At 32.9% G+C, this 26,633-nt stretch overlaps 5 protein-coding genes across 12 annotated transcripts in view; 3 read left to right on the plus strand and 2 right to left on the minus strand.

Moving 5' to 3' along the window:
- LOC111640160 overlaps positions 1 to 18,816 on the plus strand; it is an 88,461-nt gene extending 69,645 nt beyond the window's left edge. For 7 of the 8 annotated variants that reach the window (XM_023386155.1, XM_023386157.1, XM_023386154.1 and 4 more), the window contains exons 7-8: positions 4,810 to 4,997; positions 18,621 to 18,815. In XM_023386155.1, coding sequence (XP_023241923.1) covers positions 4,810 to 4,986 — 177 coding nt within the window. In that variant the 3' untranslated portion in view covers positions 4,987 to 4,997; positions 18,621 to 18,815. Of the gene's footprint in view, positions 1 to 4,809; positions 4,998 to 18,620 lie in introns of all 8 variants that reach the window. The other variant, XM_023386161.1, reaches the window with a different exon arrangement.
- On the minus strand, positions 9,475 to 9,843 carry LOC111640168 (52 kDa repressor of the inhibitor of the protein kinase-like). Its single transcript, XM_023386168.1, has one exon. It carries the CDS (start codon positions 9,841 to 9,843, stop codon positions 9,475 to 9,477), a length of 369 nt encoding a protein of 122 aa, XP_023241936.1.
- On the plus strand, positions 12,351 to 13,337 carry LOC111640169. The gene has a single exon (XM_023386169.1). It carries the CDS (start codon positions 12,351 to 12,353, stop codon positions 13,335 to 13,337), a length of 987 nt encoding a protein of 328 aa, XP_023241937.1.
- Positions 18,817 to 19,768: 952 nt separating the features above from the next.
- Positions 19,769 to 21,581, plus strand: LOC111640163. The gene is made up of 2 exons (XM_023386162.1): positions 19,769 to 20,113; positions 20,317 to 21,581. Exons 1-2 carry the CDS (start codon positions 19,783 to 19,785, stop codon positions 21,531 to 21,533), a joined length of 1,548 nt encoding a protein of 515 aa, XP_023241930.1. The 5' UTR covers positions 19,769 to 19,782; the 3' UTR covers positions 21,534 to 21,581.
- An 8-nt stretch (positions 21,582 to 21,589) lies between these two features.
- LOC111640164 lies at positions 21,590 to 23,713 on the minus strand. The gene is made up of 3 exons (XM_023386164.1): positions 23,314 to 23,713; positions 22,770 to 22,988; positions 21,590 to 22,698 (listed from the first exon to the last, which is right to left on the minus strand). The coding sequence occupies exons 1-3, from the start codon at positions 23,676 to 23,678 to the stop codon at positions 21,780 to 21,782; spliced, it is 1,503 nt and encodes a 500-aa protein (XP_023241932.1). The 5' UTR covers positions 23,679 to 23,713; the 3' UTR covers positions 21,590 to 21,779.
- Positions 23,714 to 26,633: the final 2,920 nt, after the last annotated feature.

The raw sequence follows: 26,633 nt of genomic DNA on the forward strand, positions 1-26,633 counted from the left end.
GCCACATATTTTCCACTTGTGCTCAGCATAATTGATTGAGTCAAGGAGGGCTGTCATGTTTGCATAAATATATATTCTATAATAGAGTGTAGTTTTATTATATACTGATCTGAGGAGTTTTACAAGAAAAATGCCAACGAAAATTTGAAATAATTGAAGATGCACTATTTTGTAATGAAACATTTTTTTACAAATTTTACTAAAAAACCTTTCTCGTATATTTTGTATTATTTAGATTATGTCAATCATTTTAAATTATAATTTAAAATGAATAAAAGTTTTAAAGCTTTCGCGGACCATATTTTAGCTCTTGTGGACCACTGGTTGGGAACCGCTGCTCCAAAGCAAGAGCTAATCAATCATTTTTATAGTAATTTTTGAATTCAGCAGAAGAAATTGTTGTCCAGTGTAATAGGTTTCACAGAGACTTAGTGTATATAGGATCTACAAAAAGATCATTGCAAAAAAGGCTAAAGGAACATAAATATGACATAGACAAGGGTAAGAACACCACAGCACTGGCAACATATGCATCGGACCCAGATAAATATGTTGACCTTGAGAATGCAGTTCTAATAAGGAAATCATTCCAAACTGATCACATACGGGCATTGGAAAAATTAGAGATTTACAAAGCTGAAAGAATAGGGAACTGCATAAACTATAAGGCCAATGACACAATATCGTATGTGTGAGGCTCTGGACAGGTCCGAACCCTCACTAAAATTCGTGTTAAAATAATTGTTTTAGAGAAAAAATATATAGTAGTTAGAAATAGATTTTTATTTTATGAAAACGCGACACTAACTTTTAAACAATAGAATAATGTAAGTCCATCAATCATTTCCAGTTGGAGATCGAATTAAACTTCGATTTTGACCTCTCCCACACCCCCGAAAGGTTTCAAATTGTCATCAGGTGACGAGGAGAGACCAATCGGAAAGGGGAATCTGAGAGAAAACGGATAAAACCCCGGAAATTCAAGGACGCGACGGTTTCTTCTTCCGAAAGTTCCAAGTGATGGACCTGTTGTTGTGTGTGTGTCTTGCACCCATCTTCGTCTCCATCTCCCGACCTCAGATTGACATCTTTACATCAACAGAAGTCGACCGTATTGTCCCGGAGTCTTTGAGATGTGATGGAATGGTTCATTCACGAACAAGGGACACTCCTTCAAAATGGGACTATCTTGGAAAGGAGAGGAAGACCCAGAGGCTGCAGCCACCGCAGAACTTCCAGGATCACAGAAATCTTGTAAGCTTTTTTCGTGTTTAATAAACGGTTGTGTTGTTTGTAAACGAAGCATCTATCTCTGACTCAACTGCTTCCACATGTCGTTGATCGGCAATCCAAACGGTAAGGGAGACGATGACGATACATATCACATATTATTGTTCATTGAGTTTCTTTTTAATTTCCCCCCCTCGGCCCCCACATATGCATGGCAGTATGCATATGAGAATGATCCCCAAGATTAATGCCATTTTATACATATAATATTTGTCTAAAGCATTAGTTTGACGACTGTGTCCTTAAATATTGCATGTCAGAATTTCAAACTCTTGATTTATATGGTATTTAAATATTCAAATTCTGGGCATTTCAAAGTTAGAACACCTTTGAACCTGAAGAAGAACTTGGTGAAGATTCATAAACGTTTGTTCGCTCAAGTAAACATTGTAATTTACTGGAAACACAAAAGTTTTGGCAGGATCAGTTTATTATTTTACTTACAGAGTTTTTACAAATATAATTTTTTAATTACTTTTTTTACTATTATGTAATTTGTAATTATAATTTTTAATAAAAAGATATGTTTATGTAAATTTTTGTTGTTATTTTATGATTTTAGTGATTTTGCTGTTTTGCAAATTTTTCTGATATTTTGAAGTGTTCTGTGACTTCAAAAAGGTAAGAACCACTGTGTTAAACTCAATGAGTAAACAAACAGGCAGAAAGCCTGGCTTTACAGAGACTGCCATTTTAAAAAAATGCCAGATACCATAAAAAACACTATATACTGTGTAGGGGCCTGTAAAAAGCTTTGAGTTAATGCAGTTTAATTTAGCAAGGTTTTGTTGTATTCCAAACTATTATAAAGAAATTATTATAGAAATACAGTAAGACCCCACTTAACACAGGATGTGTTCCTAGACAACAAAGCGCTAAGCGAAACAGAATTAAATGAGGTCATTTTAACATAGAGTAAATAGGAATAAGAGAACATGCAACCAAAAATAAACAAATTCTACTTTAATTTTAAGTTATTTTTATATTAATTTATATAATAATATATGTTAGATAACATATAAACATATACACACAGAAATGTAAAGTTCATTTTTTGTGACAAAGGTCTTGACTTTTCTGAAATTCTTGTTCTTTTGCAATAAAGTCGTGAAGTTTCATTTGTTGCTTTTTTCTTTCCTTAAGCAAATGTCGGTAGTAGAAGATTACATCCAAAACGCCTTGTTTTGCTGTTGCACTCCTTTCAAAATCTGGATCATTCATTACAATTTGATCAACGATTTCGGTTATCATTACCAAACTTTTACTAAGGAAATCTGTAGAGAAATTTTTTGGGTTCTTCATTTTCAGAATCTCTATTTTCCAGTTCCACACGAATTCCATGTTCTGCCAGTTCTCGAAGGTCGTTGTTGGTAAGGTTCTCACCAGAAACCTGTTGTAACTCCTCAATATCCTGCTCATCTATATCTACTAGTCCTGCTATATTGATTAGATTGAGTTTGGTCAACCTAACGATACAGCTATAGGCTCTTCTTGTTGAGAATTCTTGGATATCTCAGCCATAACTTCTTCCACACTTTGTTCGTGCATTTATCAGTTAATTCTTGCCAAATGAAGTCGATATTGCCTATGTCATCCATGATGTTATATTTTTTCCAAAATTGCACAAAACAAACATAGATTTAAAGAAAGTACACCTTTTTGCCACCTTTTGCTGATTGGTTTGTGTTTGCCAATAATTGTATTATATACAAATCCATGAAATGGCATGATAATTTAAATCAGCATAAATTTTGAGCTTTTTTTAGGCTTCGAACAGACCACATTATATCAAATCAGTGTTAAGTGGAGTCTATATATGCACAATTAAACTGAAGTGCCAAAACATTAGACACATTACCTAATAATGTATAGCTACTCCCTGAGCCTGAATAACAGCGGCTACATGATGTGGCATAGACCAGTGTTCTGCAACCAGTGTGCCGTCACATGGTGAAAGGCGTGACGTGAACTTTTGCATATTCTGTTAATTTCAAATTTTATTTATATATTTTTATCACAGTTATTGTGTTTCTTATGCTTGTATTTCATTCTCTGCTGCAGTACTGATGAAATAAGATGATGTTTGTTTATTCTTTATTACAAGCCACGCATTTTTATGTATTCTAAGAAATTATATGTAAAAAAATTTTGCTCACAGGTGTTGATGTCTGTTTAATAACAATAATAATAGGTTAGTGGCATTACGTAATTCTATTAATAGTATCATATCATACATTTTTGAGGGGAATAGCATTTTCGTGTGCCGTGTTGAGTCATGGGTGTGCCGCAAGTAGAAAAAGGTTGCGGAACACTGGCATAGACTATATGAGATGTCTTGAGTTGTTGCACAAGTATCTCAATCCAGACATGTTCAATGGTTTTCCGCAATTCATTTATATCTGTTAGATAGTTCTGCAAGGCATTGAGTAATGTTTGCACAAAGTCACATAAGTACTCTATGGGGTTCAAGTCTGGTGACCGATGTGGCCAAGAGAGTAACTGAAAATCTGTCAAGTGTTCTTGAACCATTATTGTGCCACCCATGCCCTGTAGAGACTAGCATTATCCTGCTTATACAAACCATTACTGTCGGGGAACATAGCAAGCCTAAAGCAGTGCAAAACATCTGACACAAGATTAGTATACGTACACCTGTCAAAGTTGACTGCAATCTCACCATTAGTCCCTGTTCACACCAATAGAATATACTCCAAACCAGAACAGCTGCCACCAGCTTGCATAACATCTTACTGACATGGTGGATTCATGGCTTCATGTGATTGTCACCACACATGAACATGACTATCAACTCTAAAGAGCTGGAAACAAGATTCATCTGACCAAATAACACTGTGTTAGTCATCCACTGTTCAATTTTGATGTTCTTTGGCCCAGATGGGTGCATTGCCTGATTCCTGTGTTAGTAATGATACAGAGTGGGTCAGCAACTTCCAAACAATGCACTGTGCAACATACACGGGAATGCTGTGTATGTTGCACAGTGCATTGACTGATGGGTTCAGCAGTGCCCCTGTTGAAATCTGATGTGATCTGATGCCAAATTGCCCTTTGTTGCATGGTTAATAACCTGGTTAGCCATCAACAATCATGTTCTTTCATCAGCCATGGACACCCACTCTGTGATGCACTGCTGATGTCTGTCTGGAATTTAAATATTCCTGGTAAACCCTTGAAACTGTTGCACGAGAAAATCCAAGAGCATTGGCCACCTTACTGATAAAGCCAGGTGGCCAATGCTCTTGCTATAACAATCTATCCATGATCAAACGATAATAAATCCTTTACATGGCCCATTGCTACTCTAACTAAGCTCATATAAAATGGATAGGTATCATACCTATGGTGTCAAAGTAAATGTTTTAGCCCAAAGTATTTCCCCTGTGAAGAAAGTAACATTGCACATGCTGCTGTTTCTAAGTTTTTGGCACTTTAGTTTATCTATAGTAAAAAATTTCAATATTGAATAATTGTCTGAATTTTTTTTTTTTTTTCTTTTAGATGCTGAGACATCTGCAAGCTTATATTCAGAATAAAAATTTACCATACTTATTTTATGAAAAATGTAACTTAATTTCTAAAATGGGAGATCAGCAAGCAGATAACATTAATCGTCGATTGAGTAGAATAATTCAAGACATTGAAAATGATCCTCAAAAAGTATTTGTATATATGTAATTATTTTTCAGGTAATTAAAAATTGTTTTTTCTATTTTAAAATAATTTACATTTTAAAAATACAGTGAATTCTCGATCTATTGTTCCCATATCAAATTAGCATGTATATATATAATGTTAATTTTTCCTGTATTCTTCGTTCCTACATCATTCCTTTTCCTGCAATGTTCATTCTGTATTTTAACTGAAAGAAAAAGTTATCCTGCATTAGTCATTTTACTCATATAACAGAGGGTACTAAATTGAAACACTGATTTTCATGTACTAAGAATAAAAATATATCAAATTTAACAGTTAAATCCTTTGACTACAGCTAATCAGTTTTTATTCTGATTTTTGGCTACTTTTTGTCTACTGCTTTACAAAATACTGTTCTTTATTGGCAACATTTTCTCGTAAAGCCTGGCAATACTTGTAAAAATTAGCATATTGTTTCAGCATTGCTATCTGTACGATAATTATTGTATTTGTACAATTATTTCAGGTACTGTACAATATATGATACCAATAGGGTTTTGTTCAATAATTTCTTGAATATGCCTTACTCTGAAAACAACTTAATTTTTGAAAAAACCTATTTGCAATTACTATTTTAATATGTATTGCCTTTTCATTGATATTTTGTATCTTTTTTGCCACTAGAGGGCTACTAAATTTTCGGAAGTTTTTAGATTGGCTACTACCATATATTCTCAATTATAAGGCACACCTTTGTCATACTATTGAGACTGCTAACTGCTATACTTTAGACCTATTGATAAAATGCTCAAATTGATGTGAAATGAAAATTTGTGCCATGTATTAATGTAATACTGTAAACCTATAGAGTAGTTTCCATCTAGTGAACTGTCTAAAACTGAAACTTTTTTGGCACAGGGAGTTGTGACCACTCCAGGTGTGGACTAAAAATTTTAGATGGTTGCAAAAATTTGGAAAAACTGAGGTTTATGCATATCAAATAAGTACAGTATATAAAGCTTTAAGCAGGAGTGTAACATATCTTTGAATGGTGGTTCTAATGTTTTAATCATCTTGGCAATCAAATTTGAAGTCACATCATCATACAGAAGATTATAAATGAGTATTTCTTTATTTTCTGCATATGTGTTTACAAAAAGATCAGGTGATATTTCGTATTTATTTACAAATTTTGATAATTTACAGTATGAAGTATCACCTGAATTTTTTACAAACACAGATATAGAAGATAAAGAAATACTCATACAGTTTGTTTCATAAGATTGGGTTATCAATTTCTATGCTTTAATAAACTCAGAGTTTCTACGCACTTGGAAAGTCAGGGAATTTATCAAAAATTGTCAAAAAGTCAGGAAAAGTTAGGGTATTTACCTCATTCACTGCTTTATTAATTTTTTTTGCTCACAATATGGTTGACTGAATGTAGTCATCTGCAGGCAGCAAGAAGTAATGTGGTGCAATGCAACTTATTAAAAGGGGTGCAGAATATTTTCAGGATCCAAAATTTCCCCAAAAATTATTGCACACAAAATAAAACCATAATTTATGAACCAATTAATAATTATCCGTACATAGTTTGGAAAATTCAAATTAAATCATATATGTAATTAAATACATCTACCATACAATTTGCCATGCAACACTAAACTGATAAGTTAACATAAAATTATTTTATATTAAAAAATGCTTTAATTAAGCACGTTTCCATCATCATAGGATAGCATATACAATTATAAACTTGATGTAATATGTTGATTAATAGAAATAAAATTGAATTCAGTTCCTTTATGGCACTGAATTCAATTTTATTCTGTACATAAATTCATTAATAATGTCTCTGGAACAGTGTTTTTCTGAGGAGAACTTGCCCACATTCTCATTGCTTACGTTGCACCCTCACATAATGCTTGATATGATGTATGAGGATTGTTTTTAAAAACACTACAACTTTTGTACTTACTACAATTTGAATGATTTCCTCAGTGAATTAATAGAAATAAAATTCAGTGAAGCTGAACTTTGATACTGTGTAGTTGTAGCCCTCTGCCTTATACGTGTCGTATAGTTTTTTTTTTTTTTTTGCTTTTTGGGCTACTTTTCAGCCGTGGGGAAAAAGGGGTGGCAACTTGGGGAAGGTGTAAGGGAAGTATTTAAGGCCATGGACCGGATAGGGGTGGACCCTTCTTACCTCGTGGATCGAAAGAGGAGTCAAGGAACACGTGGTGCTCCTTCTACTGTGGACTTGGTTTTTTTTTTTTTTGTTGGTGTGTTCCTGAATCAGATTGGATTACAATGAGTGTAACAGCTAGGACTATAGAATTGTAACGGTGAGAATTTTTTTTATGTGTGAAAAAAAATTGTATCTGGTGATCCGTCGTTATAATTGTACCTTGTGATCCGTCGTTATAATTGTATCTTGTGAACCGTCGTTATAATTGTATCTTGTGAACCGTCATTATAATTGTATGAAAACGTATGTACTTTGTCATACTTCTATAAACTTATTACAAACTGGTTTCTTTGTCTCTCTTCCCCACGTGGTGGACCACCTACACTCACAATTAGTGAGACCAATAAGTCTTACGAGTTTCCACAATACAACCAATGGAAAGAAAAAAATGTGCCAATATTATTTTATTAAAGGCACTGAATTCAATTTTATTGATTATTGATTGATTATTGATACTGATTATTTTTATTTTTAGCACAGACAGTAATTAATGGACTTTTTGACATCTAAAAATGCAAATTTATTTATGACACTTCAGAATGAATTTTTCTAAGGCTAAAAAATTTCAGTTAAGGATGAACTTCAAGTAATGAACATTGAAAAATATTGTAAAAAGGAAACTTTCCATATTATCAATATTATTTTTCCACCATCACTGTTTTGTCTAATTTAGCTTCTAAAACACTTCTTTACATTATTTATGTTAAATTATTTTAACTAAAGTTAATAAGATAAGTTACATACATTTACAATTTAAATAATTTCATTAAAACATAATTTTTTGAAATTACTTGAAATTTTAAACAATACAAGCTAAGTCTGGGCCCTGGTAATTTATACTGGCTTTCTTATATGCTTAGCCTATCAATGGATTAGCAGATAAAACACTGGTAGGTGGTCACAGGTTTGCATCTCACTCATGGGCTGGCCACATAGAGTTCTCCAGGTTTTATTCAAAAATTTAACACCTAACTAGAGTTAGTTTTGTGTAGAAAGTCTTCCTGGGAGGCATCCCTCCTTGCCAGATTTTCAGGTGTTCCATTTCCATCTCCCATCAATCAAGCCATTCATTCAGAATGGATAGATTCATCTCAGAACAAGGGTGTAATCAGGATTTTCTCCATGAGGAGCAAAAATAAGATAATGTTGTTTTTTAATAAACAACATTATCTTATTTTTGCATCCAAATAAAACCATATTTAAAAATGGTTTTGTTTGAACAGTTGAAAATGCTAAAAGTAATTAGTTGCAATGCTATTCAAACTTATCTAAATCTTATTTCAGCACTAGCCTATGGGAGTTCTGGCTAAATCTTGTCAAAATTTCTTTATCAAATTTATTTTTAGCTCCCAGAACAGTCTTTTTATGCACACTCATCATACAAAGACCAACAAGCTGATTTTCTGTCATTGTTGATCGTATCCAAGTTTTTACGCTGTGTAAGGTGCCGAAGGACCTTTCAATAGTGCATGTTGTGCAGGACTGTGCAAGTGATAAGTAGTGCCTGTTTTATGGATGGGTAGAACAATTGCATTTCTTTAACTAGTGCAGCTAGTTCTATCTCCTTCAGTTCAGCATTTGGCACATTTTTTTCTTTCCATTGGTTGTATCAAAGTTCAGCTTCACTGAGGAAATCATTCAAATTGTAGTAAGTACAAAAGTTGTAGTGTTTTTAAAAACAATCCTCATACATCATATTAAGCATTATGTGAGGGTGCAACGTAAGCAATGAGAATGTGGGCAAGTTCTCCTCAGAAAAACACTGTTCCAGAGACATTATTAATGAATTTATGTACGGAATAATTAGTGATCTTCTCCAAAACTCACTAGGAGTCTGTGCTGGTGGATTCACATGATGTTTCTGATGATTTATGACTTGCGGCATAATGAAATCTGTTCCAAGATGCTTGGCGATTGTTTCAGTCTCTGCTATAACACTAACTTTCAACAACCACATTTTCATGATGTTTTCTCATGATGTCTGTGTGATTTTTTTTGTGTGATTTACACATTGAAGTAAGTCGACACTTTTTGACTGAAGAGCATTTACTACTGGTTGCAGGAGCAGTGAATATTTTTCTCTGAGACAAATGCTAACAATGAAATCTGATTTTGTAGCAGCTCAATGCATTTGAAAAGCACCATAAAATTTGCACATAATGTTCCTTGAATGTGGCAATACTTTTATATTTTTGAGACAAACAGGTTTCACAGAGCATTGATATATTTGGTAGGTATGCATTTTCGATGAAGGGCTAAAGTTGTTAATTGCATCCATATCAGTCAACTCTATAAATTAAACCTAGAAATTCCTCACAAATCATCATCTTTTCTTTGTCAAAAAATCTAACCCCAATGGAAAGTTGCTCTTTCCCTGATATGTCACTGCTCTCATCTGCCAGGATACTGTAAGCACATGCTTTCTTTTTGTCAGTAGTGATGTTGTCTCTAATGACATTGCCACATAGACCAATTCTTTCATTTTGAATCTGTGGTGACATGTAAGTGGTATTTTTTGCACTCTTTTCTATGTGCTCTTTTAATGTGTGGTCACCAGTGTCAATTTTGAATTTGACCAAGTCTTCAAAAACACTTTCATGATGTTCTTTGCCCCTCAAAGGTAGGTCATGTATACCACAAAATATCATAGTTGAAATTATTGATGCAATAATTTTCTTGTTGGTGGACAGAAATCAGCTGTACATTAACAGGTATATTTTCAACAAAACATTTTGCAGCTGTGGCTGCTGATTTGTGCCACTGAGATGATGTGTGAGATTTCATGAATTTGTGCATGTCTTTATAGCGAGTAAAGGGCCTCACTATGAAAGAACCCAAAACAACATGCACGTTAGTTGGTGGAAACAATACACAGTAAATGCATAACATGCCCTTTAATTTCTTGGAATATGCCAGCCAAGGAGCATAATCCACCAATCAGCTGTATTTGAATTTTCTTTTTAATTGCACATCATCCTTACAAAGTCATAACTTGGAGTTGATGACCAACAGTTTTTTAAAACTTCCATTTTTTGAGATGCAGTCATACTAAACAAACATCCGAGCCAAGTAACCCACATCGTTATCAAAATACGTTTCATCCTGTGCACCAGAATTAGATAGTAGCAAAGATCCACTTAATGCACTTAAAACAGCAATAGGTGCAGGTATAGGTGCAGTTGTACAAGCATCAACATTCTGCTTTGATTTCTCTTCTCTGCTGCTATCACTTTCGCTACTACTTTTAATTGGTTGCTTCCTCTTCTGTTTCCCTAAAAGAAAATAAATAACTACTACTACACTTCCCAAAAAAATTAAAAGAACTAAGATTTAAGCTTTTGAATGGACTTTCTACACTAAAAACTTCAATCTTAAAAAACCTTTAATATTTTGTACAAATTTGTTTTATTATTTGCAACTAGCAGAAGTAGCTAGTTGCAAAATCAACCATTTAGAAAAAATATATTTCTTTGCTAGACTATACATACGAATGAGTCCAAATCCTTCAGTCCTTTCACATATTTGTAGAGGCATTAACAAATCTTCGGCAGAACTGACCTTTTATTATATGCTACTTGACTGCCATCAAATGTAAAAAAGTTAAAAGTCCTCTAGCTCTAAAAAAGTTTCTGAATGTGAATTCATCCTGGCAATTTTTATTGCAATTATTAATTTTATAATTGTGTTTGCTACTGCTAGAGGACTTTTTAACTTTTTTTAGAGGACATCAAAATCACTATTACAACAAAAAAAAAAAAAAAAAACAGTCTTTGCATTTCCTAAAGATTTAGGTTGCTTTAATTAGATTGTTTATCAACTCAAATGAAAATAATATAGATATATATCTTAAGTTCTAAAAAGTTTCTAATATCCATTTTAGATTGATATTGTTATGGGGTTGTGGTCCAAAAATTAAATAAATGCGTGAAAAATGTTAATGGATTTATTAAAACACTTATAGCACACAATACAAGTAAATACAGCACTTATTAATTTAAAACAACATAAGAAATCTAGTGTTGCACATGGACGCAACGACATTTTAAATACAGTCGACCCCCCTATAACGTGGGTTCCTATAACGGAAATTCCTATAATGTAGCGAAAAAATTGTAGCAATATTCGTATAAAGGAACTCCTAAAACGTCGTTGCCGACCCGTGTCGCAACAAGATTGATAGAACCTGGACCAATAATGGATGAGCAACCGAACTACTTTCCTCCGCCCTGCGCCACGCTACGGAGAGTTTAGGCGGCTAAATTGAGTTTGCTATCGTCTGTACAGTATTATATATAAATTAGGTACTGTATATATAATTATATATTAACTTAATTTATTGTAACTTTATTATAATTATATATATAATTTCCGCCATCTAGCGCCACACAACGGAGAGTTTAGGCTAGTAAGTTGAGTTTATTATCGTCTGTACAGTATGTAAATTAGGTACCGTAAGTCTAATACAGCACTAATTTTACACATTTCTTGTGAAAGAAACATTTCTTATTCAACGGCCATAAAAATTATTTATATTAATGATGTCTCCAAAGGTCAAGTTATTTTTCTGCGAAAAATTCGTTATCAGATATCGCGGCCGCCGTTTCGTGCGCTGTTCCGCGACGAAAACAAGCTTGAGCAACTGTCGAACGGTGCACACTCGGTAAGTAATCCTACAATTTTTTGTTTATAGCATAGTTTATATGGATTATTCCCAAAAAATTATATGTGTTTTGGAAATGTTGAGTGGAATTAGTCTAGAATCGGTTAATTTTATAGAAGAAAACCTTTCAAAGAGCGTTAGTCCGTAAACTTTACACGTGTCGGGCTGCGATTGGCTCATGTATTTAATGATTCCTACAACATAAAATTTGATTAACGTGGAATGTATCTAAGCATTATAGGGTGGTCTACTATAAACCTCACTCACTGTATGTTCTGAACAAGCTCAAATGCACCAACTCACTCAACTGACTTACTCATACCGATTGCAGCACTTAAATAGGGAATAGACGGTACTAGAACTTTACCTCTAAATCCGAACCTTGAACATTCTATAATCTTTGATGGTTAGAAGCCAAAATGTGGGATCATAGTGAAGGACAAGAATCTAGATGTAGCAGCAATACCACATCTCACAACACAACGGATAACAACGATGGCTGTATATCAAAACCCACAACTCTACATTCTAAGTTTATATTTTACACCAGAGGACGAGGATGAAAGCTGTATTGCAGAATTGGAAAAGGTGATTGAACAGCTCAATAGCAATAACTATATTTTGGTGGGTGATGTGAATGCCAAGTCTCCTAATTGGTTCCACCCAAGAGAGGACTACAGGGGCCGGTTAATAAATAACTTGATGGATAGCCATGACTTGTTTTCCGCTAGCATATCAAACTACCCAACGTTTTTCATGGCATACGCCGAAGGGTGGACTGATGTCTTCCTCGCCCCAATTGGCATAAGTGGCAACATCATTACCTGCAAGACACTCCTTCAGGAGTCGGCGAGTGAGCATAGGTTCATTTATGCCAAAATGACAAGAACTGACCAAAAAATGGTGAACTACAGATATACAAGGAAAACAAACTGGGACCTGTTTGCCAAATACTTTGCTGACCATTGGCGAAGATACAGATTTCACGATATTGAAAGTGAAGAAGACATGAATGAATATACAGAACATATCACAAAAGCAATCCAGGAAGCGGAAAGGCTATCAACAAGAATGATCAAAACAGACATAAAAAGAACAATCTGGTGGACAAATAACTTATCTGAACAGCAGAAAAACGTCCGAAAGTTGAGGAAGAAAATGACCAGAGCCAGAAATGACGAACTTAGAAATAATCACAAGGAGGAATACAGGAAGGCTCTAAAAGAATACAAAAAAGACATAAATAGCACGCATATAGAGGCCTGGCGGGATTTCTGTGGAAAAGAACTGAGGAGGAATCCATGGAATGTGCCATATCGAGTAATTTTCAACAAAATGAGGAAATGTCAGGTTCCCAATTTGATTGGAGGAAATGGGAATAACCCGGAATTGGATATTATAGAGAACACCAGAAGAATTTTACAATTCCATTTTCCTATCGATGACAAAACCAAAGACTCAGACTTACATAAAAAAAAATGAGGAACGCAACACAACATCAATCTATGCAAATACAGGACAGCCATTTTACTTTTCAAGAAGTGCAAGAAGCCATACTATCGACAGCAAATAGAAAATCTCCAGGCTTGGTTAACTGCGGAAACAGTAAAAAATGCATTTAAAGCAATACCCATGGCAATTGTATACTTATACAATGAATGTCTGAGGACAGGATTCTTTCCAGCTGCGTGGAAAAAAGCAAATATCAAATTGATTCCAAAAAACACAGAATGCCAGCAAACCTGAAGACTTCTGTCCAATTAGCCTTCTCCCAGTCTTGGGGAAGGTGCTGGATGGGTTGATCATTAAAAGAATTAATTGGCACCTAAATACGACCAAGAAAAGCAGCTACAAACAATACGGGTTTAAACCTAGGACTTCAACAATTCATGCAATCTTAAAAGTTACAGACTTTATACATAAATCATGGGAACACGGTCGACATGTCATGCTCATTAGGATTGATTTCAGAAAGGCTTTTGATAATTTATGGTGGCCGAGTGTAATAAACCGGCTAATAAAAACAAAATGTCCAAGCAACATAACAAACCTAATGAAAAATTATTTATCTAAAAGAACGGCAGGCTTTTATACCAACAACATCAAAGTGGAAGTAGAAGTAACAAAAGGGTGCTTGCAAGGGTCCAGATGCGGACCGGGTGTTTGGAATTTGGTCTTGGACGAACTCCTAGAGCAACAAGAGGACACAGAGGAGTTAAGAATACAGACATACGCGGATGACACCCTGATTATGGTCGCGCACAAAAATTGTGATCAGGTGGCAGAAATTGCAAATAACACACTGGCTAAAATTGGGACATGGAGCAACAAACAGATTACCAATAAACTACGAGAAATGCAAGGCTATCGTAATAACCAGAAAGAATAAAAGAAGTCAATTGAAAAGAGCAATTGGAGTGAAAATACATGGGAAAGGGATAAAGAATGTGCAACAAATGAAATACCTGGACATTGTGTTCGATAGGACCCTAAATTGGCAGCATCATGTCAACTATGTCTGCAACAAAGCCACAGCAAGATCTAACCAGCTAAGCAGCATAACTAGGAATACTTGTGGTCTTCACCCGAAGCATACCAAAACAATTTACTTACAGGCTATAGAACCTGCGGTGCTCTATGGAGTTCAGATCTGGAATGCAGCTCTAGATAGAGTTCAATTAAAAAGGAAGCTATTATCAATTCAGAGGAAATCAGCGATTAGGATTTGTAGAGCATATCAAACATCGCCAACAGATGCCCTATTAGTCATTTCAAACCTTACACCTATACATCTAAAAGGAAAACAGATAACCTGAGAGTGGATGCTTTTTAATAAGAATTTCACTGATATATTGGAGTCTGATATAGAACAACTACAGAAAAAGGGCAACTTGCCACCAGACAAAACAAAGGACATCTCTCATTTCATTCAAAGGATAGACCATAAATTAAAATCAAGGATTTACCGATCGACCCCAGGATGAGGTGCCCATACAAAGTCCTGTTGGAATACGATAATACCACAAATCAAGAAAACAAGCAGCTAATAACAATATACATGGACGGATCAAAGGACAACCAGGGAGTAGGATCTGGATTCATAATCAAAAAAAGGAAATAAGACAATGTATCAGGCAGCTTTCAGGCTGGCGAATGAATGCATTATAACCCAAGCCGAGTTATGGGTGATCTATAAGACCTTCTCATACATAAAACAACTAAATTTAACAACGCCAAAAAAGATAACCATTTTCACGGACAGCAAGGTCGCCTTATATATTCTCAAAACAATGAAAACCAGCTTGCCACTCGCAGCAGATCTAATTGCTCTTGCCCATGACCTAGGACAGCAATTTGAAATCTTGTTCCAATGAATACCAAGTCACAGTGGTTATAGAGGCAACAAACTTGCTGACAAATTGGCGAAAAAAGCAAGGACGAACTCAAACATTACATACACTCGTTTCCCAGTTAATTATGTGTACCGCTATATAAGACAAGAAATCAGTATCCTATGGCAAGGGGAATGGGACAAGTCAAACACCGGAAGACAATGCTACAAATTTATTCCTTCAATCGAAAGACAACACAAAAACTAAAGTTTCTACCCAAGCTACGAACTCACACAATTTCTCACTGGACATGGGGCGTTCAATGCCTACTAACAACGCTTCAGGAAGAAGAACTCCAACAAGTGCGACGTCGACATAAATTCTGAAGACACCGTAGAACATCTGATCTACGATTGCACCAAATACAGAGACCAAAGACTAAAACTGATGGGGACTTGTCTCAAGGAAGGTTTCAATTGGCCTCCGGATGAGCACAATTTCATCGACAACAAAAATTTGATGAAAGCCATCATCAAATTTATTAAGGAGAGTAAGGCTCTCGATCCACCGAGCGGCTCTCCCAACGATGGAGTATAAACGTTGTTAACGCCTTGTATATATGTACATACGTTCAAATGTAATTGTTTTCTGATCTTAATAAATGCAAGGCAGCGCCCATGGGATCCCATGGAGGGGCTTTGGGCTATTTCTTATTTCACACTGTCCTATCTATCTTTATTTCCTCTTCCTCCTAATCATCAACTCTCCTAAACTCTTCTTTCATATTCTTACAGGGCAAAGTCCTAGCTAAAAGGATAGCCCTTCTTAACTGTAGAACAAGAACAAGTCTTACCACAGACCATCCAGACCTTGAACCGCCAGTTCCCCACTTGTTCACCAGAGTGCTCCCATCACTGACCAACACGATAGCATCTTCCCGCCACAATTCAAACATGCTTTCTTGCTGCACAATACTATTATAACCTATTGACCTATAATTTTTCATTTGACTAAATGAGCCAGAGGGCAAGTGCCCTACCCTGCCCCACTGTGGTTACACCCCTGTCTCAGAATGAAATGAATAGATTCTGCTTTCTTTATCTGATACCATTGAAAATTTTTGCAGTGTGTAGTGATGAATAGTAGAAATTTTCATGTCCAAGTAGTTGAAATAATTTTGGTAGCAGATTTCTCAACAATGTTTGGTCCACAGTCTAGGCAAATATGTTGACAGTAAACTAGGAAACTGACAGATTATTAACAGGTCTACCAGGTGAAGTTTGAGGAACACTAGGTTAACGCATGCTATTGAGATATTTTGTACTTAGACATGTAGTTCTTCCAATTTTTCAAAAATTGTATTAAGTTTTTCTTTTACAATTTAAAGATACACTTTTGTTGTTAAGAATATTAAAACTATTACAGTGAAATGTTGACTTATTGTATGGGTGTGCATAATAGAAATGTAAAGAATGCACAAGTGCTATTCATCAATTTTTTTTTTAAACTATACCTAAAAACCTTTATGTAAATTGACTTAATACCATCAATTCACGTAAAGTTGTGAAATTTCAGATTCACTGCATAATGTATAAGAAAAAGATTTCTTTGTTTCTGAATGGAAAGTTTAAAATGTTTATACAGTAGTAACTTTATTTTGCTTTTTAGAGAATTTTTACTTTATAATTTTATAAGTTTTGATGTTCTATTATATGTTCAATATTTATTTTTTAAAATTTCAATTATTGTATTTATAATTTTTATAGAAAAATATAAATTACATAAATTTTTAATAAGCAATTTATTATGAAATATATAGTACTGTATAATAAAATCACAACTGATATTTTGTTTTTATATTGACAATATTTTTTTTTTGTAAAATTTCTTTGTAAATGTCATTGTTAAAGAAATAATAATGCTAAATGGGCATTCACAGTATTGATGTTTACATAAATGTCAATTAATACGATACAACCATGAATAAAATTCAGTATTGAAAAGCTAAGCTTATTTTATATCAGAAACATTTGCTGATGAAAGAATAGAGAATAGAGATTCCATAGCATGTATAATCTGTTTAGTAAAAGCTTAGAATTTTTAGTACTCTGTTATATTGTGCTTTTTCTTTGTCTTCCAACAAGCACGATATAATGAGGGACTACTGTATTACTGATTTTTTCATAATCAGCAAATTATTTCAAAAAATATCCAATAGAAAATTTGTTAATAGCAAAATTCTAGAAATTTTAGTATTTATTTTTCCACCATTCTCCAATAGAATAATCATGATTACTTTCTTCATATTATCCTTTTTAATTCTTCTGTAGTAATAACAACCAGAAAATAATTCAAATACCATATTTACTTGCTTATAAGACGATCTCGCATATAGGACGAGATGTGACTTTAAAGATCAAAATAAAGAAAAGTAGATTTATTAATACAATTCTAATTTTATTTCGTTTAATCACAAATAAAATAATGAATGCATGTAAATGCACACATTGACCCGCAGAAATTACTGGTATTTTAAACTTTAATGAAAAATCTTGTAAAATCGACAACATAATTTCTTCATGTAAAGCTGGACAATGGGAAACCTTTTATGCCGATTATTAACAGTCGAATCCACTCTCCGTCAGTTACACTTACAAGTTTCTCTGAATTCTTATTTCCAAATAATCATTTGTTTTCATGTGGGAATGGATTAAAACTTGTATCGGGCTTCTGTATGATTTTGGAATTCAATTCAAAAGCTTTGCTTTTCCTATTGCTATTCATCTTTACTCCTGACAATACACAAGAAGGATTCAAACGACCCAGATAAAATACTTTTGTTTTTTAAACACCAGAGGGTGAGCATCCGGTAAAAAGTGCAAATACACAGTTCACAAAATTATTGCAAAAACGCAAAGGACGACCTAGGTTTTTGAAGCAGTGAAAAATAAATAAAAACCTCGTCTTATATGCGAGTAAATATGGTATATCATACAAATATCCTTTTCACATTCCAGCACAATTATTTAATTAAAAATATAAAAACTAAGTCATCTATACACTTCTATCACATTGTGCAGAAATGTGCAGACAGCTTAGTTTCTTCTATATGTTTAATTGTGTAAAAATACCATCAGCCATTTTAAATGACAATTTAATGTTTGGACAAATGTTTTCAAACCACTTTTATTTAAATAATTGTGCTAGAAAGTGAAAAAGTTGTTTGTATGATCAATTAGTATTTCAGAAATAATTTTTTTCACATTTTAATAATAATTTTTGATCTATGAAAATTATAAGATCTGTATATTAGAACTGATTACTTTTTTTCTGATTTATTTACAATCATTACTGTAGTTTAGATAAAAAAATGTATTTATTCTTTGAGTATATAAATTACAAAAATATATATTATTGAATTTTTTTTTTTCAGATATTTTGCTCAAGAAATATAATCTGATCATGAATGATTCAGTTAAATCAAAGAAGGGCTGAAAAACTCACTTTGTTAGCATAATGAAATAAATTGCAATTTCAATTACTTATTAATGTAAAATATAAAGACTTGATAACTTAACCAATTAAAAGTAATTTGGTTTAAAATAATGTCTTTACATCATATTAGTTTTTGTTTTATCATGTAATACATAAATATATAATATATTCTTATGTAAAACTATTAATTATATTTTTAATTATATATATATGAAAATTATAAAAATAAAGGGAATAAAGAAAAATCAGAGGTTTACTAGAAGCTGTTATTTACTTCTATTTTAAATGGGAAAAATTATAATGCAAACATCATCACCATAAAGTCTCCCAGTTATTTTCCAAAAGTGTAAGTGTGTTTGGAAATTAACACACAATATCTTGCCTGTGTAAAGTTACTAATAAGTTACAGTCTATCATACTACAATATAAAATACCTCACCTTCTGTTAGGCTTGCATATATGGACTGTTTATTTTGAAAGTGGTGTAAGTCCATTTTTTCTTCTTTCAAAATATTTAAACGTTTGCATTTAGTTCATTCAAAAATATAAATAAAATGTACTAAGTTTGACAATGTTTCTATGACTTTATAAGTATACAAGTTGATTACATAGACTTCTATGTGAATTTAACTAAACGACCAATATAGTCTTTCTGGGTTGTAAATGGACTTACATCACTTTCATAGTTATTGAACTGTAAAAGTAATTAAATTTCAATTATGTAAAACTCAATTTCACTTGAAATAGATTGTTTTATTCTGATTTTGTTTATAAATAATAAGAAATAAAATATTGTTGTTTATTCTCAACATTAAAAATATTAGCCTACTTATTGTTAAACTATTTTATAAGTTTTTATAAGACACTGCTTTTCATTTAAGCTTGTTACGTGGATTTTTTCATTTCATCTATTTCCATTCCATCAAATTATGCTTTTGTTGGTAAAATTCATAGTTTTACTTCTCTCTTATAACGGGCTGTCCATAAATGATGTCCACACTGGAAGGGGAAGGGGGTTAAGACTAGTCGGACGAGGAGGATTGAGTTTCAGTGGACGTCCAGTTTATTTCATTAACTTTTGTATTCGCGTTTTTCACTGGATGCTCGCCCTCTGGTGTTTAAAAACAGAACTACTCTATCTGGGTCGTTCGAATGTTCTTCGTATATTGTCAGCAGTAAAGATGAATAGTAAAAGTAAAGCTTTCTGTTGTGTTCCAAATTGTAATTCCAAAGCCATACGCGATCCCGATATAAGTTTTCATGTATTCCCACATGAAAAACAGATGATTTTTCGTAAATCAGAATTCGGAGAATCTCAGAAATGTAACCGACGGAAAGAGTGGATTCGACTGCTAAGAATTGGAAAAAAAGTTACGAAGTATATGGTAGTATGTTCGAAACATTTTACTCCTGAAGATTATATTTTGTCATGTAAGTATGCTATCGTGTTTTTATAAATATGTTTAGATTATTGTAATTCGATAGTATTAAAAAATCAAACTGAAAAAGATTGCATAGAGTCTAAATATAAAGTAATTTAGTATTTGTATTCATTTTTAACCTATACTATAGGATTATCTTCAATAAAATGTAATTCTATTCAAATTGTGAAATAATTCTTATTTATACTTTAGCATATGCATGTAAAAGAAGACATTTAAAGAAAACTGCCGTACCAAGTTTACTTTTACCAGAGAGCAGTATTTGTACAAAAACATGTTCTAAAAGAATTAAAAGAAATAAGTTTTCAGAAAAAACGTATCAGACAGAAGAAACTTCCCATGCAATTGAGTCAGAAATCAGTGATAGAGAACAAATAGAAGAAACTTCCCATGCAATTGAGTCTGAAATTAATGATAGAGAAGCTGCTGAAACACTTTTAATGTTATGCAATTCTAATTATGATAAAAATTTAAAATGTCACAGATCAGTTGGCATACAAATATCCACTGCAGAATTTTTGGTAAATATACGTAATTTCATTAAGACAGAATCCCAACTAAATTCCATTACTGGTATACCAACTTTTGAACTATTTAATGCTATTGTTAAACTTTTTAGTGATGTATGTAAAACAAAACAAATCAGTAATACTAATTTTTCTTTTGAAGATAAACTTTTTATGGTCCTAATCAAAATGAAATTAAATATTTCTTTTTCTGTTATATCTATATTTTTTCATTGTTCTGTACCAACTGCAAGTAGAATATTTTACCCAAGTGTGAAAATTCTTGCTTCCGTACTTAAGTGTGCAATTGTTTGGCCATCAAAAACAAATATTTTAGAAAATATGCCTAAATGTTTCGACAAGTTTCGTAATGTAAGAGTAATTTTGGACTGCTCAGAAATTACAGTGCAGAGACCAAAGTGTTTAAAGTGTCGAATACGTTGCTACTCACACTATAAAGGTGACACAACTATAAAATTTTTAATAGGTGTTTCACCAGGTGGAATTGCAACATTTTTAAGTAGTGCATATGGAGGCAGAACTTCTGATAAGGCAATCTTTGAACAGAGTGATATCTTAAATTTATTAACACCTTATAGTGACTCAGTGATGGTTGATAAAGGCTTTTTAATTGATAAACTTTGTTTAGAAAAAGGAATAGAAGTAATTCAACCACCATTTTTGAAAAAAAATAAACAACTAAATAAATGTGAAGCACTGAGAACAAAGGATATTGCATGTGCCAGAGTGCACGTTGAAAGATTTATTCAGCGAATTAAACAGTTTAAGATATTTTCAGCAAGACTTCCCTGGAAAATGACTTCTGTTATTGATGAACTTTTAATTATTGCAACAGCTGTAGGGAATCTTTCTTCTCCTATACTGTCAGATGACAAATTTTAATTCAAAATTACCATATTGTAAATAAAAATTATTTTAATAATTGTGTAATTGTTTATATTTTTAATACATTATCACACACAAGATTTTTACAGTTGTCATTTAATAAGATATTCATACACAAGATTTTTTTACAATTTTCATTTAATAAGATATTTACAAGATAATCTTTCAATTAGAACATCCATGTTAAACAAGCATTATGTATTAGAAAAGAAAAAACTTTTTAAATGTTTATATACTTTTAATCTACTCATTACTTTCATTAACTAAAAATGGAAGCATTTTATTAAAATATACTTCTTTTAATATTGAAATAAATTTATTTAAAAATTCATCATCTTTTTTTACTTCAAAAGAAATAAATGAATTATCAAATGATGAATATATAACAAAATCACACACTGGCAAATTAGTTATTAGTAACCCTAGCTGAACCTGACCATAATATTTATGTCTCTTTCTTAATTCAACATTTTCACCATTAATTGTAATAAATTTCAATGCATTCTTTTGAATTAAGGCTTGAATAGGTTCATTCCTTCCCTTTACTGGGCACTTTATTTCTAAAAGAGAAGTTGGAATATTTTGTTTTATTATTATTCCATCAGGAGTATATCCTAACCATGGCAAAGCTGGTGAAATAATCAGGCCAAATTCTACAATTCTCTTGCCAGAATGTGAAGAATACAATTCTCTTGCATCATTTTCATGCAAGAGGCCATATGCTGTATTTTCATTCCCCCCAAAAATATTGCGCTTTGCAAATTTTTCATTCCAATTCGGATTACAATTGAAATGGTATGTATAAAAATTATAGCATATACTGCCTGTAATTCTTTTGTTCCTCTCGTTCTTCCATAATATTTTATTTACTTTACTTTTCACACAAATTCTCTTACATTCTTCATTGGTGACCATAACTTTATTTTTATAATAACAAATCAAACTTTTTGGCAAATCTTCTAAACCAATATCTTTAAAAGTTAATATTAATTCTTTTTTTATAACACTTGTATAATACAATTTATTATAATTAAAAATTCCAATTGAACTAAAATTTTGAATGTGGGAGAAAATAGCATTGACATTGACATCATTATTCTGATTAACTCTGTTGATATCTCTCTTTATTTCTGATAATGATGCAAGGCTTTTCCGTCCTTTCCTATAATAATAATAATAAACTTAATATATTATACCAATCATTTCATATAATTTAAAACAGATAAAACTTACATATGTTTTGTTAGTGAAGAATTTGGTGTAACTTCTGTTAAAATGTTTAAGCATTTTTCGGGATCAATATTTAAAGCTAGTCTGCTAATATTAGATCCAGTATGGCAAAATTTCTTTATTGGTATTATTTCGTAATTAGAATGGACATTTTCTTTTAATCTGTTCCAAGAACATTCCAAGTCTGTCTTAGATAATTTCTCAAGTCCTTCTATGTTATTTCTAAAGATAATGATAATTCATTATTAATTAAGCAACTACCCAAACTTTTTTCATATATTAATTTCTATAATTAAATAAATTCATCATAATTTTAGTTATTTATTTATTGTTACAAAAATGAGGTAAAACAATAAAAAAGCAAGTGGAAAGAATGTAGTATAATAACTAAAACGTAAAGAATTACTAGATTAAGATATATTGAATCTAGAAGTAAATATAAACATTATTAAATCTTAAAAAAACCTAATTAATTAACCTTCAATACTAATTAGCTACTTATATTACACTAAAATACGTATCGTGTTGTAGAAAAAAACAAACTTACCTGTTAAGATAGAGTAATACTGCCAAGCAATGTTTGCATTTTCCCGATTGTCCAGCTTTACAGGAACAAGTTACGCTGTCAATTTTATATGATATGTCGATAAACTTTAAAATTCCAGTAATTTTGTGTGGGATAGAAGTCAATGCTGATGTTTGCAGACAAAGAGCACAAAAATGTACAGCACGATCTTGCTCGTTTTTCTCGACAATACCACATAAAATGACGTGTCCTGCTAGTAATACTTGTTCTCCTTCTATAAAATTTCTCGATGAACTGCTACAAGTAGCATATTTCATTACATCAGATAGTAATATATAATTCATTTTACACTGACGACTAACAAACGACCCAGATAGAGTAGCCATTTTGTAAAAATACAGCGCCCTCTATAGTTCGTGAAAAACTCGTATAGAGTCCGAGTGCAAGTTACTCGCGCGCGCCCTGGTGGCAAATATTTACATAACACATAGGAGTTCTCTAAAGAATGCATATGCGTTGTATCTGAGACATTTCGAAATCGATACCTAGTACAGTAAATCGCTTATTGTTTTTTAATTTGTATTTGAGTTATAATATTAAACATGGGTAAATCAAATGTAAATTGTTCTGTGTTTGGATGTTCTAATACACTAGCAAACACTCAACATGTAACGCCGAAAGTTTCATTTTATTCTTTTCCGGCACGTCCACACCTTAAACAGAGGCGCCAAATTTGGATAAATTTTGCTAAAAGACAAAAGTAAGAAATACAAAATTTATTGTTAATTTTTAAAAAATTGACACGAATAATTTTCTAAAAATATCCTTGTAAATTTAGTAAAAACGGATCACAGTGGCTACCCTCTAAATCAGCACGGATATGTAGTATGCATTTTATAGATGGGGGAAAAAAGTGAAGATCCAAGATGTCCAATTTATAATTCAACAATCTATCCTGAAAAAAGAAGCAATGAAGAAAATTATCGACATGAACAGTCAATGAAGAGATATAAACGCCTAATGAACAGAAGGAACATTTTATTTGAAGAAGCAGAAAGACACTTTGATGTAGCAATTGAAGACAATTTTTTAGACCCTAAAGAAAAAAAAACGTGACTTTGGAATTCAAACAGAGACTACAAACGAATAGTTTGGAGATGTAAGAATTTTTATTTGCATGACTAGTAACAATGTTTCTGAAACTCAAGTTTCTCATGTTAAAATGATTTTAAAAAATATAGAGAAAATCATAGGTCATGTCATTTTAGTGGTGTAGCAAATTTTGATGACGATCCATCAGGACTTATAACTTTTTTTTCTAGTGGGTACAGATTCGTTTATAACAAATGATTGTTATAAACGAATCTGTAACGAATGCAAAAACTGGAGAAGGGAGATGTTGTTATAGATGATAGAGGGTTTCCTGAAATTAAATTGGCTGTCGAAAATAAAAATTCTATTTTAATTATGCCTCCTTTTTCAAAACCAAATCAAAAGCAGTTTAGTGGTAACGAAATGGACGAAACATACAAAATTGCTCGTGTAAGAATTCACGTTGAGAGAGCCCATTGGTAGAATTAAAATTTTTGAAATATTGAACTGTAGATTACCCATTTCACTTCTTCCATATGTAGATAAAATAATGTTTGTTTGTGTAGTATTAGTAAATCTGCAGCTACCAATTATAAATGAGTGAAATTTTTTTATTGTGAAAACTTGATACTGTTTACACTTAATACTTAAATACTATTTACAATTGAAGGTAAACAATAATTAAAGTAGAACATTTGCATCTTCTCTAATAGTGAATAAATGAATGTCTCATTTTTTTCCACTTTAATGGTTCAAATGGAGAAGAAACCCTTCGCATTTTTCTCCTATGTGTTATGTAAATATTTTCCACCAGGGCGGCGCGCGAGTAACTTGCACTCGGACTCTATAGTTTTTTCATTTTATTGTATTCATTTCAAAATTTCTTGTACCTTTCATTTCTACTACTGATATCTATCATTCGTAAAGTGATGGAAAGTTTTAACGAGGGTTGAGTCGTGTCGGATATCCGAAGAGGTGTGAGGCCCGGAAATAGAGCAAAAAAAGAAAGATGTAAAATTTGTTAAGTTAAACCATCAAGAAAACAAATTATATAAGTATCGAGTCGGCGACACCGGACTTTGACGTCGACGGTTATAAAGATAGCGGGAAAAACAAAATTTTAGATAAAGAAAATTAAAAAGGAAAATATTTAAAACTTAAAACGCAGTTTAGAAAGTAAAACGAAACTAGAAAATTATTAGAATGTGCGTGGGTGTCATAGTCATCGACAAAACGCGATCAGAGTAAGAAACATGTCGGATAGACAATCTGTAGCTGACCTTTTTCGCGCCCTGAACGGAGCTCCATTTACTCCTGGAGACAGGTGGGAGACCAATTGAAAAGCGAGGAGAAAAAGGTCTAGCTAATAAGCGATGAATCGAGTCAAGAGTTTTGATGAGAAGTTCGAAGAGCTTCGTCCTCTCCAGACCATCGGGTGCACGCAACATCCCCAGTTCCTAGTGAATCCTTTGACATTTTGTGCGGTTAATTTCAACATGAACGAAGACCGACTCGCAAACACGAAAACAGAAAGGAAAGAACTTTCGAAGACAACGTGAACCAAACTCCGGACTTCCGGATACTGACCTAATTATATAAGCATTGTCACCTAAATAAATAGTTTTTTTGGAAAACACTTGTCTCTTCCTGCCTCCTTAAAACCGCCACTCACATACGTATTGACTTAAGTCCATCCCGACGGTAGGGAATAAAACTCCCCTAATCGCGAGCTTACAGAAAGGAAGGGGGTAATTACAGAAACTTGGACAAACTGGAACAAGAGGGGAAAGTAAAAATTTCAAAAAAAATACAAACATAATTCATGGACAGCCCGTAAGTGCTTAATTAGACTGTGGAAAATGGACTTACACCACTTTCAAAATAGTCCATGTGTAAGATATGTAGGATCTTTTTCCTATCTCCTCTTGGAAGTGAGATTGAGCTATGTTTGTTTGTTTAGTTAAATTACGGCAATGCAACACTTGAGCAATCTGCCTTCCAGGAGGGTTTTTTAAGGGTAACTAGCCCCTACTCAGGTGTTACAGATGTGGAGAAAACCCAGAAAACTTTACGTAGCCAGCCCGTCCTGATTAGGCGTGAAACCACAACCGAATTCCCAGTGTTCAGGGAACAGAACCGCTTGGCCACTGGTGCACCGATTGAGCTATAAATCCCCCGACTCGTTTACACTCAAGGACTATATACTACAAGGATAGCCAGATCCCTATTCTACAATGTTAGCCAGGAAT

The sequence above is a fragment of the Centruroides sculpturatus genome, unplaced genomic scaffold (genome assembly GCF_000671375.1).
Source record: "Centruroides sculpturatus isolate CEXI.00-Female unplaced genomic scaffold, Cexi_2.0 scaffold1064, whole genome shotgun sequence".
NCBI lineage: Eukaryota > Metazoa > Arthropoda > Arachnida > Scorpiones > Buthidae > Centruroides > Centruroides sculpturatus.

Coding starts and splice junctions, on each gene's coding strand:
- LOC111640168 (XM_023386168.1), bottom strand. CDS start 9,843: ATGATATTTTGTGGTATACATGACCTACCTTTGAGGGGCAAAGAACAT.
- LOC111640169 (XM_023386169.1), top strand. CDS start 12,351: ATGGCTGTATATCAAAACCCACAACTCTACATTCTAAGTTTATATTTT.
- LOC111640163 (XM_023386162.1), top strand. CDS start 19,783: ATGCTCGCCCTCTGGTGTTTAAAAACAGAACTACTCTATCTGGGTCGT. Junction 20,114..20,316: donor TGAAGATTATATTTTGTCAT/GTAAGTATGCTA, acceptor TTTATACTTTAG/CATATGCATGTAAAAGAAGA.
- LOC111640164 (XM_023386164.1), bottom strand. CDS start 23,678: ATGGCTACTCTATCTGGGTCGTTTGTTAGTCGTCAGTGTAAAATGAAT. Junction 22,989..23,313: donor GTATTACTCTATCTTAACAG/GTAAGTTTGTTT, acceptor CATTATCTTTAG/AAATAACATAGAAGGACTTG. Junction 22,699..22,769: donor TCTTCACTAACAAAACATAT/GTAAGTTTTATC, acceptor TTATTATTATAG/GAAAGGACGGAAAAGCCTTG.